This window comes from Canis aureus, chromosome 36 (genome assembly GCF_053574225.1).
Source record: "Canis aureus isolate CA01 chromosome 36, VMU_Caureus_v.1.0, whole genome shotgun sequence".
Classification (NCBI taxonomy): Eukaryota; Metazoa; Chordata; class Mammalia; order Carnivora; family Canidae; genus Canis; species Canis aureus.
The window spans coordinates 5,641,871-5,654,867 of record NC_135646.1 but is presented as its reverse complement, the minus strand read 5'-3'; the positions used below and the strand labels follow the sequence as shown (position 1 = coordinate 5,654,867).

At 49.7% G+C, this 12,997-nt stretch overlaps 1 protein-coding gene across 9 annotated transcripts in view; it reads left to right on the top strand.

Annotated features, from left to right (window-relative positions):
* The window catches only part of STK36 (serine/threonine kinase 36), a 24,886-nt gene extending 11,889 nt beyond the window's left edge, over positions 1–12,997 (top strand). For all 9 annotated transcript variants that reach the window (XM_077885583.1, XM_077885589.1, XM_077885587.1 and 6 more), the window contains 16 exons: positions 1,277–1,456; positions 2,645–2,742; positions 3,151–3,256; positions 4,495–4,645; positions 4,832–4,959; positions 5,489–5,593; positions 6,200–6,298; positions 6,381–6,469; positions 6,733–6,796; positions 6,983–7,093; positions 8,685–8,759; positions 9,212–9,386; positions 9,843–9,990; positions 10,223–10,370; positions 10,932–11,678; positions 12,724–12,997. In XM_077885583.1, coding sequence (XP_077741709.1) covers positions 1,277–1,456; positions 2,645–2,742; positions 3,151–3,256; positions 4,495–4,645; positions 4,832–4,959; positions 5,489–5,593; positions 6,200–6,298; positions 6,381–6,469; positions 6,733–6,796; positions 6,983–7,093; positions 8,685–8,759; positions 9,212–9,386; positions 9,843–9,990; positions 10,223–10,370; positions 10,932–11,678; positions 12,724–12,867 — 2,568 coding nt within the window. In that variant the 3' untranslated portion in view covers positions 12,868–12,997. The remainder of the gene's footprint in view (positions 1–1,276; positions 1,457–2,644; positions 2,743–3,150; positions 3,257–4,494; positions 4,646–4,831; positions 4,960–5,488; positions 5,594–6,199; positions 6,299–6,380; positions 6,470–6,732; positions 6,797–6,982; positions 7,094–8,684; positions 8,760–9,211; positions 9,387–9,842; positions 9,991–10,222; positions 10,371–10,931; positions 11,679–12,723) is intronic.

The following is a 12,997-nucleotide window of genomic DNA, read 5'->3' as shown; positions in this document are numbered from 1 at the left end:
TCTCATCTGTAAAATGGATAATTGTGTTTACTGAGCAGGTTATTGTAAAAGAGTAAATGAGCAAATAAGTGAAAAGATTTAGAAACAGTGAATGACATGTTATAAAGCACTTGATGTAAATGTTATTCTCTTTTGAAGAGTGACTTTTTGTTTTTATTTTAAATTTTTTTAAGGATTTTATTTATTTATTCATGAGACAGAGAGAAAGAGAGGCAGAGACACAGGCAGAGGGAGAAGCAGGCTCCATGCAGGGAGCCCGATGTGGGACTTGATCCTGGGTCTACAGGATCACACCCTAAGCTGAAGGCGGCGCTAAACCACCGAGCCACCCAGGGATCCCGAAGAGTGACTTTTTAAAGAATAACCATGTTTGTTTGTTTTAAAATTTTATTTATTTATTCAGGAGAGACACACAGAGGCAGAGACCTAGGCAGAGGGAGAAGCAGGCCCCCTGTGGGGAGCCCCATGTGGGACTTGATCCGAGGACCCCAAGATCACTACCCGAGGCAAAGGCAATTGCTCAGCCACTGAGCCACCCAGGTGCCCCTAAAAAATAACCGTTTAAGAGTATCATACTGCCCTTACCTTGCAGGTTGTATAAAAATAAGTGACAGACTGGATTTGCCCTGCGAGTCATAGTTAAGTTTTGATCTAGAGTTAAGATAATACTATTTTATCTGTCTGGAGTTGAAGGACATTATTTTATGTCTGTTGGTTTTAATCTTTGGAAGTATGTGTGTGTGCATGCATGTTTAAGGTGAAGGGCTGGAGAAGGAAGGGAGCAGATAGCGATAACACTAGGTCTGGGGATCCCTGGGTGGCGCAGCGGTTTGGCGCCTGCCTTTGGCCCAGGGCGCGATCCTGGAGACCTGGGATCGAATCCCACATCAGGCTCCTGGTGCATGGAGCCTGCTTCTCCCTCTGCCTATGTCTCTGCCTCTCTCTCTCTCCCTCTCCGTGACTATCATAAGTAAATAAAAAATTAAAAAAAAAACAAAAAACAAAAAAAAAACACTAGGTCTGACAGAGATTTAGGGGAGGCCCCCTTTCCATTGGTCCCTGCTGTTGTAAGTCAGGTGACCTGTCCATCTATATTTCTTTTCCCTGGCACTGTTTCCCTTTTTCTGTGGTCTCCCTCTCTGGGTTTTGGAGTCCCAAAGAAAGGAGTGAGAACATTTGGTCTGCTTTGCCAACTCCTTGGAGGACACTGGTATTTGTGACTTTCCTTTTCCCTCTGATAATAGCAATTACTGTCTGTTTCCCTCATGTCACCCAGATCCTGAAAGATGTGCCGGAGGACGCTTCCCATATCCTTCCTGCACTTCGGGTCCTGAGCAGTCTTCTATCCAGCTGCAGCGACTCTGTTCCCTTGTACTCCTTCTGCCGTGAGGCAGGGCTCCCCGGGCTCCTGCTCAGCCTGCTCAGACACAGCCAGGAGAGCAACAGTATCCAGCAGGTAAGCACGAGGCCAGGAGCCTCACAAGACTTACAGAAATTTCTTCACTTTCCATGTCTCTTCTTCCAAGTGTTGTTTCTATTCAGGCCCCAGCGTTTTTTTTTTTTTGTTTTGTTTTGTTTTTTTTTTTTTTTTTAAGATTTTATTTATTTGACAGCACACAAGCAGAGGGAGCTGCAGGCAGAGGGAGAGGTAGAAGCAGACTCCCCACTGAGCAGGGAGCCCAATATGGGGCTCCATCTCAGGACTCCGGGATCACGACCTGAGCCAAAGGCAGATGCTCAGCTGACAGAGACAGCCAGGTGCCCGGCCCCCAGCCTTTTATTTTCTTTTCTCCTGTGCAGTTAGTAGATCATGAGTTGCAAACGCCACTGCCTTCTGAGGCCAGACAGATCACGTCAGTCAGCGAAGTAGACTGTATGACTCTATGAATAATGGGAAACATGATAAACTGGAGAGCTCGAGCCCAGTCTGAATGGGAAATCCCCTCAGCTCCAGCTCACTGTTGCCACACAAGAACATGGGCCCAATGTTGCTAGATCTTCCAGTTTTCTAAGAAAAGCAAGAAATCCAGATGTATATGCACAGTTTCCCAAAAGGTAGAGCGCTGCGTTTTGGAATGTCAAATCCTAGGCTTTCATTGACCCAATTTTATGGAAACAAAAGTATGGAAATTCAGAGATTCACCTACTCATACACAGGCACTAAGTTGTACGTGGTCACAGGGATGATGAGTAGAGGAGCTAGGGTTGAGGCTTAATGTGTCTGAGGCTGAATCCCTACCTCCCATTCTGTGTTGTGCTGGGGCTGAGCTGAGAGGGCAAGATACTGAAATGTTTCCTGGGGCTTTAGCTTAGGCAGCTGGAAGCTGCTTTCTGTTCATGAGTATTAACCTTGAGTGTTATTAAAGAATTTAGAAAATAATTTGAGCTATTTTGAAAAAATAGAGCCTCCTAAACCCTCTAAATGCTCTCAGGCCAGACAGGACACATTTTCAGGCTGCTTTTGGCCATTGGCTACCAGTTTGTTACCTCTAGATTTCCCCTCTTTTTCTGGACACTCTATTCCCTCTGCCCCTTCCTGTTTGGTCAACGTGACTGGATATCAGATCACTTTTTTTTAAACTGTTTTTTCTATTTTGTCTCCATCTCCTACGTCGCTCTTACTCTCTGTCCTCTTCCCTGGCAGCAATGTTGGTATGGGACCTTCTTACGGGACCTGATGGCTGTGATTCAGGCCTACTTTGCCTGTACCTTCAATCTGGAGAGGAGCCAGACAGGTGACAGGTGGGATGAGAGCCAGTTTTGCTTCGTTGGTTGCTTTGGCTACAATGTCTATCCCAGTTTCTTCCCCTATCATGAAAAGGCTGAGTAAGGAGAAGATGACAGGTTAGGGATGAGCTCACTGACCCTGAGAGTCTAGCTAATCTTCCTAAGGACCCTGAGACCCACTCCAAGACTTGAAGGTTCTAAGGGTCATGAGACAGTAAATGGAAGGGGTCACAGTATGAATAATCTCGAGAAAATAGCAAAGAAGGGGCTAGAAGGGCATGTATGTAAGACTGTGTGTATGTTTAGCAGGGGAGAGGGGATGGAGCATTCTGAGATTTTCCTCTTCAGAGATTCTCCTATCTTCCCAGAATTGACCTATTTACCACATGTGGGCTTTTAGAGAGATGGGCTATTTTTTCCCAGCCTACAGGTGTTTCAGGAGGCTGCCAACCTCTTTCTGGACCAGTTGGGGAAACTGCTGGCCCAACCAGATGACTCTAAGCAAACTTTGCGGAGGGATAGCCTTATGGTAATCTACTCCTTTGTCCAGATTTTTGTCTTTGATGTCTTTCCCCATGTTTCTCCCTTCTCCTTTCTTATAACTGCATGGGGTTGGATCAAGGTAATACAAGCATTTACTGACTTTGTGCCATATGAAGAGAAAGTCCCCGTCCTCAAGGGACTAGAAGTAGTCTAGTAGGGGAAATGAAAAATGATCAAGGACTACATTAGTGTGGAAAGTACATTAGAACTTATATAAAACTTGCATAAAATACAGAAGCACCACTGAAGAAGATACAATTAATGCTGCTTGGGGAGTCCTAGAAGTCTTGAAGGAAATCATCTTTGCTAGAATTTGAAGAGCACATAGAAATTTGCCAGGTGGATGAGGCAGGAAGTAGGGAGGACACTCCAGGCAGAAGGAACAGCGTACATAAAGGTCCAGAAGTATTAAGCACTGTTCCCTGTTTTAGGGAACCACGTGTAGAAGTATTCCTTTTCGAAGAGATTGCAGATGAGCTAGTTTCTCAAACTTATTTGTCCTGTGGACTAGTAAGCTAGTGAGTTCTCGCCTCTAGACTCTGGAGGTGAGGGCCAGGAGAACAGAAGATTGAACAAGAAGATACCTAAGTTCTAACTTATGTCAGAGGAGACAGAGAGGAACATCAGCAAGGAAGTAAACAATTGCCTAGTTGTTGTTCAAACTGGCAATGAGGGGACACAAATCTGAGCTGCATTTCTGCCTCCAGCAAGCAGTCCATTCAGACTCTTCTAGTCTGAGAGCCTATTTTAACATCCTTCACCCTCTCATGTCAGGAAGCTTTTCCAATGTCTAACCTAAATTTTGGCCAACAGTGACTCATGTTACTGGCCGGCATTTATCATATATGTCACTGTGCAGCGAGTGCATAGGGAATTTGGAATAAACCCCCCACCTCCCGAAATTCTGAACCAGTAGTACTAGGTTGGGAGGGACCCAGGAATCCCTAGGAATTCTCATACTCATGGTCTACAGATAACACTTTGAGAAACATCATCTGGGAGGCAGTTGATCAAAGAATAGAAGGGTTGACACCTAAAATTGCCATCCTTGAAACATGAAGGTGATTATTAATGCATTTTCTATGCAAAGAATACTTAGAATGTCACAGCGGGTCCCTCTGGGTTTTCTCTTTTTTTCTCAGGTTCTCTAGGGGATTCTTGCTCCTTACCCTAAGCCCAGTCAGTCTGCTGCCCTAACGTCAACCCTGCCTTTGTTACCCTTAGTGCTTTACTGTTCTGTGTGAAGCCATGGATGGAAACAGCTGGACCGTCTCCAAAGCCTTTTACTCCAGCCTGCTGACAACGCAGCGGGCGGTGCTGGATGGGCTTCTTCACGGTTTGACAGTCCCCCAGCTCTCTTTCCACACCCCCCCAGGTAACCAGGGGTGTGTGATTCACTTGACTCGAGAGTAACTCTGGCTCTGCCCTCCCAACTGCCATTGTCTCAAACAGTGCCTGACATTTAGTGAGTGCTCAGTAACTAACTGTGTACTGAAAGAATGAATGGGGATCTGAGAGAAATAACCAGGTCCTACCCTCCGTTCTTCGCCTTTCTCTATAGGAGCCCCCCAAGTGAGCCAGCCACTGCGGGAGCAGAGTGAGGATCTGCCTGGAGCCATGTCCTCTGCGCTGGCAGCCATATGTACTGCTCCTGTGGGGCTGCCCAGCTGCTGGGATGCCAAGGAGCAGGTCTGAACTGCAGTTTTTGGTTCCTCTCATCCATGTTGCTGGAGATGAGGAAGCTGGCCTCAGTTTCTTAGAAAGGCAGAAAAATGAGCATTTATGCTTCCCCTTACTCTGTATCTCCAGAAACAGACGCTCCCACCCTGGGTCTGTGCCACTTTTAGAACATGATGTCACCAAAACCCCAAAGCCCTTGGCTAGCTGGTTAGAGAGCTCAGTGACAAACTGCCCATGTGGCAGAGCGGCTGCTCTGAAGCCACCCATGATGCTTCCTCAAGGGCTCAGGATTTATATTTCCTGCTCCTTTTGGCCAGTAACACTTTCCTCTGTACCTGCCCATACTGAGGCTAAAATAGGCCATGACCATTGGTTCTCCATTGGCCATGACGACTGGGGATGGGATGGGGTCTGAGGTTCCTGGTGAACCTGGGGGAGAGTGGCTACCAAGGGGTCAAGAGTCCTGATTCATTGGAGATAGGAGAGAAATAGTATTGGAATCAGGAATGGGATGGAGGCTTCAGGTGTGTCCCTACAGATCTCTAGGCATTTGGCGAACCAGCTCAGTGAAGACAGCAACCAACTGAGGCCATCCCTCATCTCTGGCTTGCAGCATCCCATCCTGTGCCTACACCTTCTCAAGGTACTGCCTGTTCAAAACTCTTGGGACTTCATATTTCTCTTTTCTTCTCTTTTCTTCTCTTTTCTTCTCTTCTCTTCTTTTCTTTTCTTTTCTTTTCTCTTCTTTTCTTTTTTCTTTTCTTTCTTTTCTTTCAGAAGGGACAGAGGGAGAGGGAAAGAGAATCTTCAGCAGGCTCCATGCCCAACACAGAGCCCAACATGGGGCTGGATCTCACGACCCTGAGATCATGACCCAAGCTGGAATCAAGAGTCAGGCGCTTAACTAACTGAGCCCCCCAGACACCCCCAGATTTCTTTTTAATCCCTAGGACTAAGAGAGAGAGAAAGAGAAAGACACTGAGAGAGACAAGAGACCCCATAGGGTCCCTTTCTGCTTTTAAATCTATTCCACTGAGATGGCCCCAGTGTTCGCCAGTCCTCATCAGAACAGAGAAGTAGCCCAATCTCAGTGTCTTATAGCAAGAGTGGGATGGACCTGAACTTCTCTAACACCTCAGTGTGGATACTAGATCCGTTGAGAGGCTAGCCTGCTTCTCAGCTGAGCCTTCCAATCTAGTTGCCTGGGGGCCATTTGGCCTCACTGACAGACTGCTTTGCACTCTCTTAGGTTCTCTACTCATGCTGCCACATCAGTGAGCGCCTGTGCCATCTTCTAGGGCAAGAGCCCTTAGCCTTGGAGTCACTGTTGATGTTGGTCCAGGGGAAGGTAGGCCAGCAACACAGGCAGGTATATTGTGGCCCCACTGCCTCAATCAGAAGTTGCTCTGCTATCTTGATTTCCTTTGTAGGTAAAGGTCGTGGATTGGGAAGAGTCTACTGAAGTGGCTCTCTACCTCCTCTCCCTTCTTGTCCTTCAGCTGCAAGATCTGCCTCCTGGGTAAGTCATAAAGTGGGGTCTCTCCGCTGGAATCTCCCATCCCCATTGCTCACCCTTATGTAGAATATGGGGAATGGCACCTTGTAGCCTCCCCTTAGGAGGGATTGGGATAGAGAGAGTGAAGTCTTCTCTACAAAGAATAGACCTAGATTCCCACCAACTTTGTGCCAACCTACATGGAGAGTGCTGTCCAGCGGGGAGGGAGGCCACCCCCCTGCCTCTTTTCACTCAGCTGCACCCTTTGATGTGTCTCCTTTTTCCAGAATGGAGAAGCTAGGCAATGAGATTGCTACTCTCTTTACTCATTCACACATCGTCTCTCTTGTGGTGAGTTTTCAACTTTCTTCTTCCTCCCCTTTTTGCCCTGCCATCCAGCCCTTCTGGAGCACAGACATCACTGTGTCATTAGCAGCAGGTATGACGCATATTCCGTGGCGCCAGATGGAGACATAAATCCTCTGTCTTGACTGCTGTGCCAATTCAGACATTCCTTCTTCTCTGACTCCCCCCCAGAGTGCAGCAGCCTGTCTGTTGGGACAACTTGGGCAGCAAGGGGTGACCTTCGACCTCCAGCCTGTGGAGTGGATTGCTGCAGCCTCACACGCTCTGTCTGCCCCTGCGGAGGTGAGATAGCCCAGGGAGGACACAGACCCAGTGCTCCTGTCAGGGGAGGAGACTGAAGCGCCAGCATGACTGGGGCAAACCAAACAGTTGGAAAGGAGCCATGGAGTCTTTCCTTTCCTGTCTGTCTGTTCCCAGATCACAGCCCCCTCTGAGCCCAGACTGGCAGGCAAAGAAGGAGAGGGAAGGGGACCCAAGTTACCAGAGGATGTGATTTCCCTGTGTACCTCACTCCCTTCCTCCGGGAGCTCCTGCTCCTGTTATTAAGATCTTTTCCAAAGCTTCATCCCTTCCCCTCAGATGGCAGATTGTGCTCCCTGTCCCCCACCCCACCACCCCGCCTTCTCCTCAACCAAGTTGGAAAAGGTAGCTGGCATCCTGAGAACTCTTCACAAATCCTGTCCACTCTGTAGCCTCCTTTCCACTTTCTCCTTTTTCTAGGCCCTTCCCCACTCTCCTTTTTAGATCCTTTGGAACCCACCTGTCTCTCATTTGTAAAAAGGATAGACTTTGGATTCAAATGATCATCATCCTTATAGGTGCAGAATTCTTTAGAACTCAGAAAGTGTTTCACATGTTATCCCATGACACGCTGGAGAGAGACACGTGAGATGTAATGGTACTGACCTGCTTCCCCTAGGTGAAGTGGAACTTCAGAGAGGTGGTGGCAGTAGTGATGGTACTCCCTTTCATCCAGGAGCCCCGGTCAGTAACCTGGGAGTCATCAGAGACTGTGCCCTCTGCTCCATTATTCCCCCACCTAGATGGTTCCCCTGGGCTCCCTGTGTTCTGCCTTCCTGTCATGTTTCCGATCTTTTTTTTTGCCTGCCACCGTCGTTGCCCTGCCTTAGCTTGTGTGCACATCATCTGTCTTGCACCGTGGCACTTGCCTGCCGAAGGATCTCTTTTCTAGACTCTCTCCTCTCCAGTTTATTCTCTTCACTGCCACCAGAATGAGCTTTCTTAAAAGTCTAGTCATTTATTCAACCAGTAAGTATTTAGCACAGAAACACGTATTGAGTACCAGATGCTATCCTGGGCACTGAGGGTATAGCAGTGAATAGAAGAGATGAAAATCTTGCCTATGGGAACCTTGCATAAGTCCTCAGTGGCTTCCCACCACTTCCAGGATAAAATTCAGACTCCTTTACCATCTACTCAGAGCTCATCTGTTACCTCTGGGCTCTGTAATCCTGCTATACCCAGACTTACCACTTCTAGAATTTATTCTCATCCTTCATAAGCTACTTTATTTATGCTATGAGTTCTATTTGGAATGCTGTTCCTTCCTACTACCTCCTTCTCTTGACTGGCTTTTCGACTTTCAGTTCATCCGTGTTCTACCTCCAGAATGCAGAGTTAGGTCCTCTCAACCTAACCCCCATCCCAACCCCAGACTATGTGTCTTTGGGGCAGAAGTAGTCATTGAATGAATAGTCAGGAGCCAAGGCTCCAAAGTCCATAAGAGTTCTCCCCACTGCCCCAGGTTGAGGAAGAGCTCTTTCTGCCTGACCGGGAGTTGCATGCACAGGTTCATGAGGCACCCCCTTCATCTCTCCCAGGGATCTGCATTCTTCCTGCTTCTCTCCAATAGGTCCGGCTGATTCCACCAGGTTGCTGTGGCTTCTATGATGGCCTCCTCATCCTCCTGCTACAGCTTCTCACCCAGGTATGGGGGCATCCTAGGTTGAATGGAAAGGCAGGAGAGAGCAACTAGGTATTTTAATGAACCGCTAGACAATAGGAATGAAGAAGCAACCCACACTTACCTCATCAGTCATACTTGGTGCCTGTGATAGCCTTCAAATGGGACCCCCCCCCCCCCACCCTCAGCACAGATTTCCTTTCTAAGAAATCACAGCTGCATCCCTCAGGATTCAGTGGGGGAGGAGAGCTATAATTCCCTGGCTTTCAGCAGACATGGGTTAACCCATCTTAACATGGGTTAAGATGTGATAAGAAAGGAAACTAACAGGGAAGTCCCAGGTTGTTGGGAAAACAGAGGAATTATTTCTGGGACTGCCTTTCCTTATAGGTCAGGGATGAGAGTGAAAAAAAAAAAAAGCACTTTGAGGCCTGACTTTGACCTCCTTACCCACCCTCCTTTAATTTCATTTTCAGCCAGGAAAGGGTAGCCTGTTAAGGGACGTGGCTGACTCAGAAATATGGACCGTTCTGTGGCACCGGTTCTCAATGGCTCTGAGGCTCCCTGAGGAGGTGTCTCCACAGGAAGAGGAGCCATCACTATCCAGGCCACAAAGCCCAGAGCCAGACTGGACGCTGATCTCACCCCAAGGTATCTTTCCATCCGCATGGCCTCCATTGTGAGACCAAAGTCTTGATCTCTCTTCAAGAAGAGGCAGACTAGGGATGCCCGGGTGGCTCAGTGGTTGAGCATCCACCTTTGGCCCAGGGCGTGATCCTGGAGTCCTGGAATCGAGTCCCATGTCAGGCTCCCTGCGTGAAGCCTGCGTCTCCCTCTGCCTGTGTCTCTGCCTCTCTCTCTCTCTCTGTCTCTCATGAATAAATGAATAAATAAAATCTTTTAAAAAAAAAAAAAAAGGAAGAGGCAGACTAGCACTGGGTTAGCCCACGGAGATTGCTGCGGCTGCTGCTGCCAGGGCAGAGGACGGAGTGGGATATGCTGGGTAGGAAAGGGACTAAATAGGTGGGAGCCCCGGGAGCCCTGGAGAAGCAGGAGCACCTGGGCCTCTTGCCTGCTCCACGGGGTCTCCATTCTTGGTGTTTTCAGGCATGGCAGCCCTGCTGAGTCTGGCTGTGGCCACCTTCACCCAGGAGCCCCAGTTATGCCTGAGCCACCTGTCACAGCGTGGAAGTATCCTCATGTCCACTCTGAAGCACCTGCTTTCCCCCAGCTTCCTGCGTCAGCTGGGCCGGGCGTAAGTTTGAGCAAGAGGAGGGAGACCCGATGGTTCAGAGAGTCTGCAGTACAGGGTGGGGGATGAGGAGGGCTAGGCAGGAGAGCCGTAGCTGACAGGTTGAGCTGTGAGGCAAGCCATGGCACTGAGGAGGGTGGGGAGTGGGAGCAGACTTGGATTTGAGGAGGGGCAGAGAATGGTAAAAGGGTAGGTAAGCCGCACCTGGTAAATCCTCCCACACTGCCCTCGTTAGGCCTCAGGGGGCTGAGTTTCTGCCCGTCGTGGTGCTCTCTGTCTGCCAGCTCCTCTGCTTCCCCTTCGCCCTGGATGTGGATGCCGACCTCTTCAGAGGTGTCTTGGCTGACTTTGTGGACTCAGAAGTCGCGGCCCACCTGCTGCAGGTACTTGGGAAGCTCCTTAGGCACGAAGGTGGAGATGTCCAACCCTGTGTACTCTGATTGACTTGCTGACAGCTCCAGGGCTTTCCTGGGCCCCTAGAACAGCAGAGTATCTGGCTCCATGTAAGAGCTGGGAGTGGAGAAAGCATTCAGATCTGAGCAGAGAGCATTGGTTGGAGCTGGGTCTGGCACCGCCACTCTCCACCAGTCCCTCATCTGGATCAGTTGGAGCTCCTGGGGAGGACATCCCAGTCAAGGCACTGGAGACCCAGCTCCTCAGCCAGGCATCACTTCTCTGGCAATTCTTGGCATGAAGCAGTGGGCCTTTGAAGGCCAAGACTGAGTACTTGCAGAGCAAGGAATGATCTTGCACTTGTTCTCCTGGGCTCCACAGTGTCTCACGTGGAGGGCTTGGGTCAGGTCTTCCAGTTCTCTGTGGTCTTTCCCAGCATAGCTTGGCTTTTCTCTCTGCCAGATCTTGGGTTCCTACTAGCTACCTCGCTGCAGTGAGTGCTCCAACTCCCTGAACCACTTTTGCCTGCTACCCTGCTCCTCTCTTTCCAGGTCTGCTGCCACCATCTTCCGTTGCCTCAAGTCGAGTTGCCTGTCAGCCTCCTCACACGCCTGGCCCTCACGGATCTCACGTCTCTCAACCAGTTTGTGAACACAGTGGCTGCCTCCCCTAGAACTGTCATCTCCTTCCTCTCAGTTGCCCTCCTGGGTGACCAGCCACTGCTAACCTCCGACCTTCTCTCCTTGCTGGCCCACACAGCCCGAGTGTTGTCTCCTAGTCACTTGTCCTTTATCCAAGAACTCCTGGCCGGCTCCGATGAGTCCTATCGGCCCCTGCGCAGTCTCCTGGGCCACCCAGAGCATTCTGTGCGGGCCCGCACTTATGGGCTCCTGGGACACTTACTGCAACACAGCATGGCCCTGCGTGGGGCGCTGCAGAGCCAGGCCGGGCTGCTCAACCTTCTGCTATTGGGGCTTGGAGACAAGGACCCTGCGGTGCGGCGCAGTGCCAGTTTCGCTGTGGGCAATGCAGCCTACCAAGCTGGTCCCCTGGGACCTGCCTTGGCCGCCGCGGTACCCGGTATGACCCAGCTGCTGGAAGATCCTCAGGCTGGCATCCGGCGCAATGCCGTGTCTGCTCTGGGGAACCTGGGGCCTGAGGGATTGGGGGCAGAGCTGTTACAGTACCAAGTACCCCAGCGGCTCCTAGAAATGGCATGTGGAGACCCCCAGCTGAATGTGAAGGAAGCTGCCCTCATTGCCCTCCGGAGCCTCCGACAGGAGCCCTGCATCCATCAGGTACACCCACGGGGATTTGTGGACCACGACAATGGGGTTGTATTTCACAATGTTTTTCTGAGATAGTCTTTAAGGAATTGGGACACTCAGAAACCCCCCGTTGGGAAGCGGGAGATGTCTGGGCAGTGTGCTGGAGATGAGTTTGCCATCTCCCACCTTCCACCCTGGAGAAGGGAAGGAGTGTGGGAGGAGCTCCAATGAGTGGGAAATTCCTGGGATCCCAAGAACCAGGGTTTCTATCTCCTCGAGGCTGTGTGGATAGAGTTGAGAGCACAGCAGGCTATGTTGAGGCATAGAGAGATTTCATTCTGGGGGCCATTAAGTGGCTATCTTTTTTTTTTAGCACTTACCATGTGACAAGCAGCATGCTAAGCATTTTACCTTTATTATCTGCTTTAAGCTATTATATTCCTTATTTTGCAGGTGAGGGCACCAAGGCACTAAGATTTTAAGAACTTATTCAAGTTACAAAGCTAGTTTGGGAGACTGGAGCTCAAGAGTCTGAGTCCTGAGCCCATACCTTAACCACTGCTTTATTTTGCTTTTTCTGCTGAGTACATCAAGTAGCTGAATGGAAATCACACGTCCACGTCCAAATTGTAATAGTGCAATGTGGTAGCATTGGATGGCTCATGCAGGACAGATAGTTTGACAGGATGGTGACGATATCAATTCTAGGATTTTTCTGGCAGTACTTGTGGGGAAATAATGAAAGGGATTCCCAGAGGTAATGAGGTTAAGGCCCACTGGTCAGGCTCTACGACTGGGAATCATACTTTGTGATGAGCTGTCACTGCTGCATGGATTACCCTTTCTGGGGACAAGTGCATGGATCCCTCAGTGCCTCAGTTTCATGGTATATCACCAAAGTGAACAGGAGTAGACCTCTGGTCCTGCTGAGCCTCGTCTCCACGGTTTCTCTTAACCCCACCCGATCTGGATGGAGTCCCTGGTTTCCTTTTCTTTGTTTTCTAGGGTGGGAATTGTTGGGCCACATGAGAGTCCTCTGTGTGCCGTATTCCGTCATCTGCTCTCTGTCCCACAGGTGCTGGTGTCCCTGGGGGCCAGCGAGCGATTGGCCATGCTTTCTCTGGGCAATCAGTTACTGGTGCACAGCAGCCCCCGGCCTGCCTCTGCCAGACACTGCAGGAAACTCATTCACCTCCTGAGGCCAACCCACAGCACGTGACCTCAGAGTACTGTGGTCCAGCCTCCAGCCTGTTTGCCCCCTTATTGCCAACTTCTCCTTTTTCTACTGTACAAGCCACCAACTCAACCGAGAGCTAAAGAGACTTAAAAAAAAAGAGAGAGAGAGATAA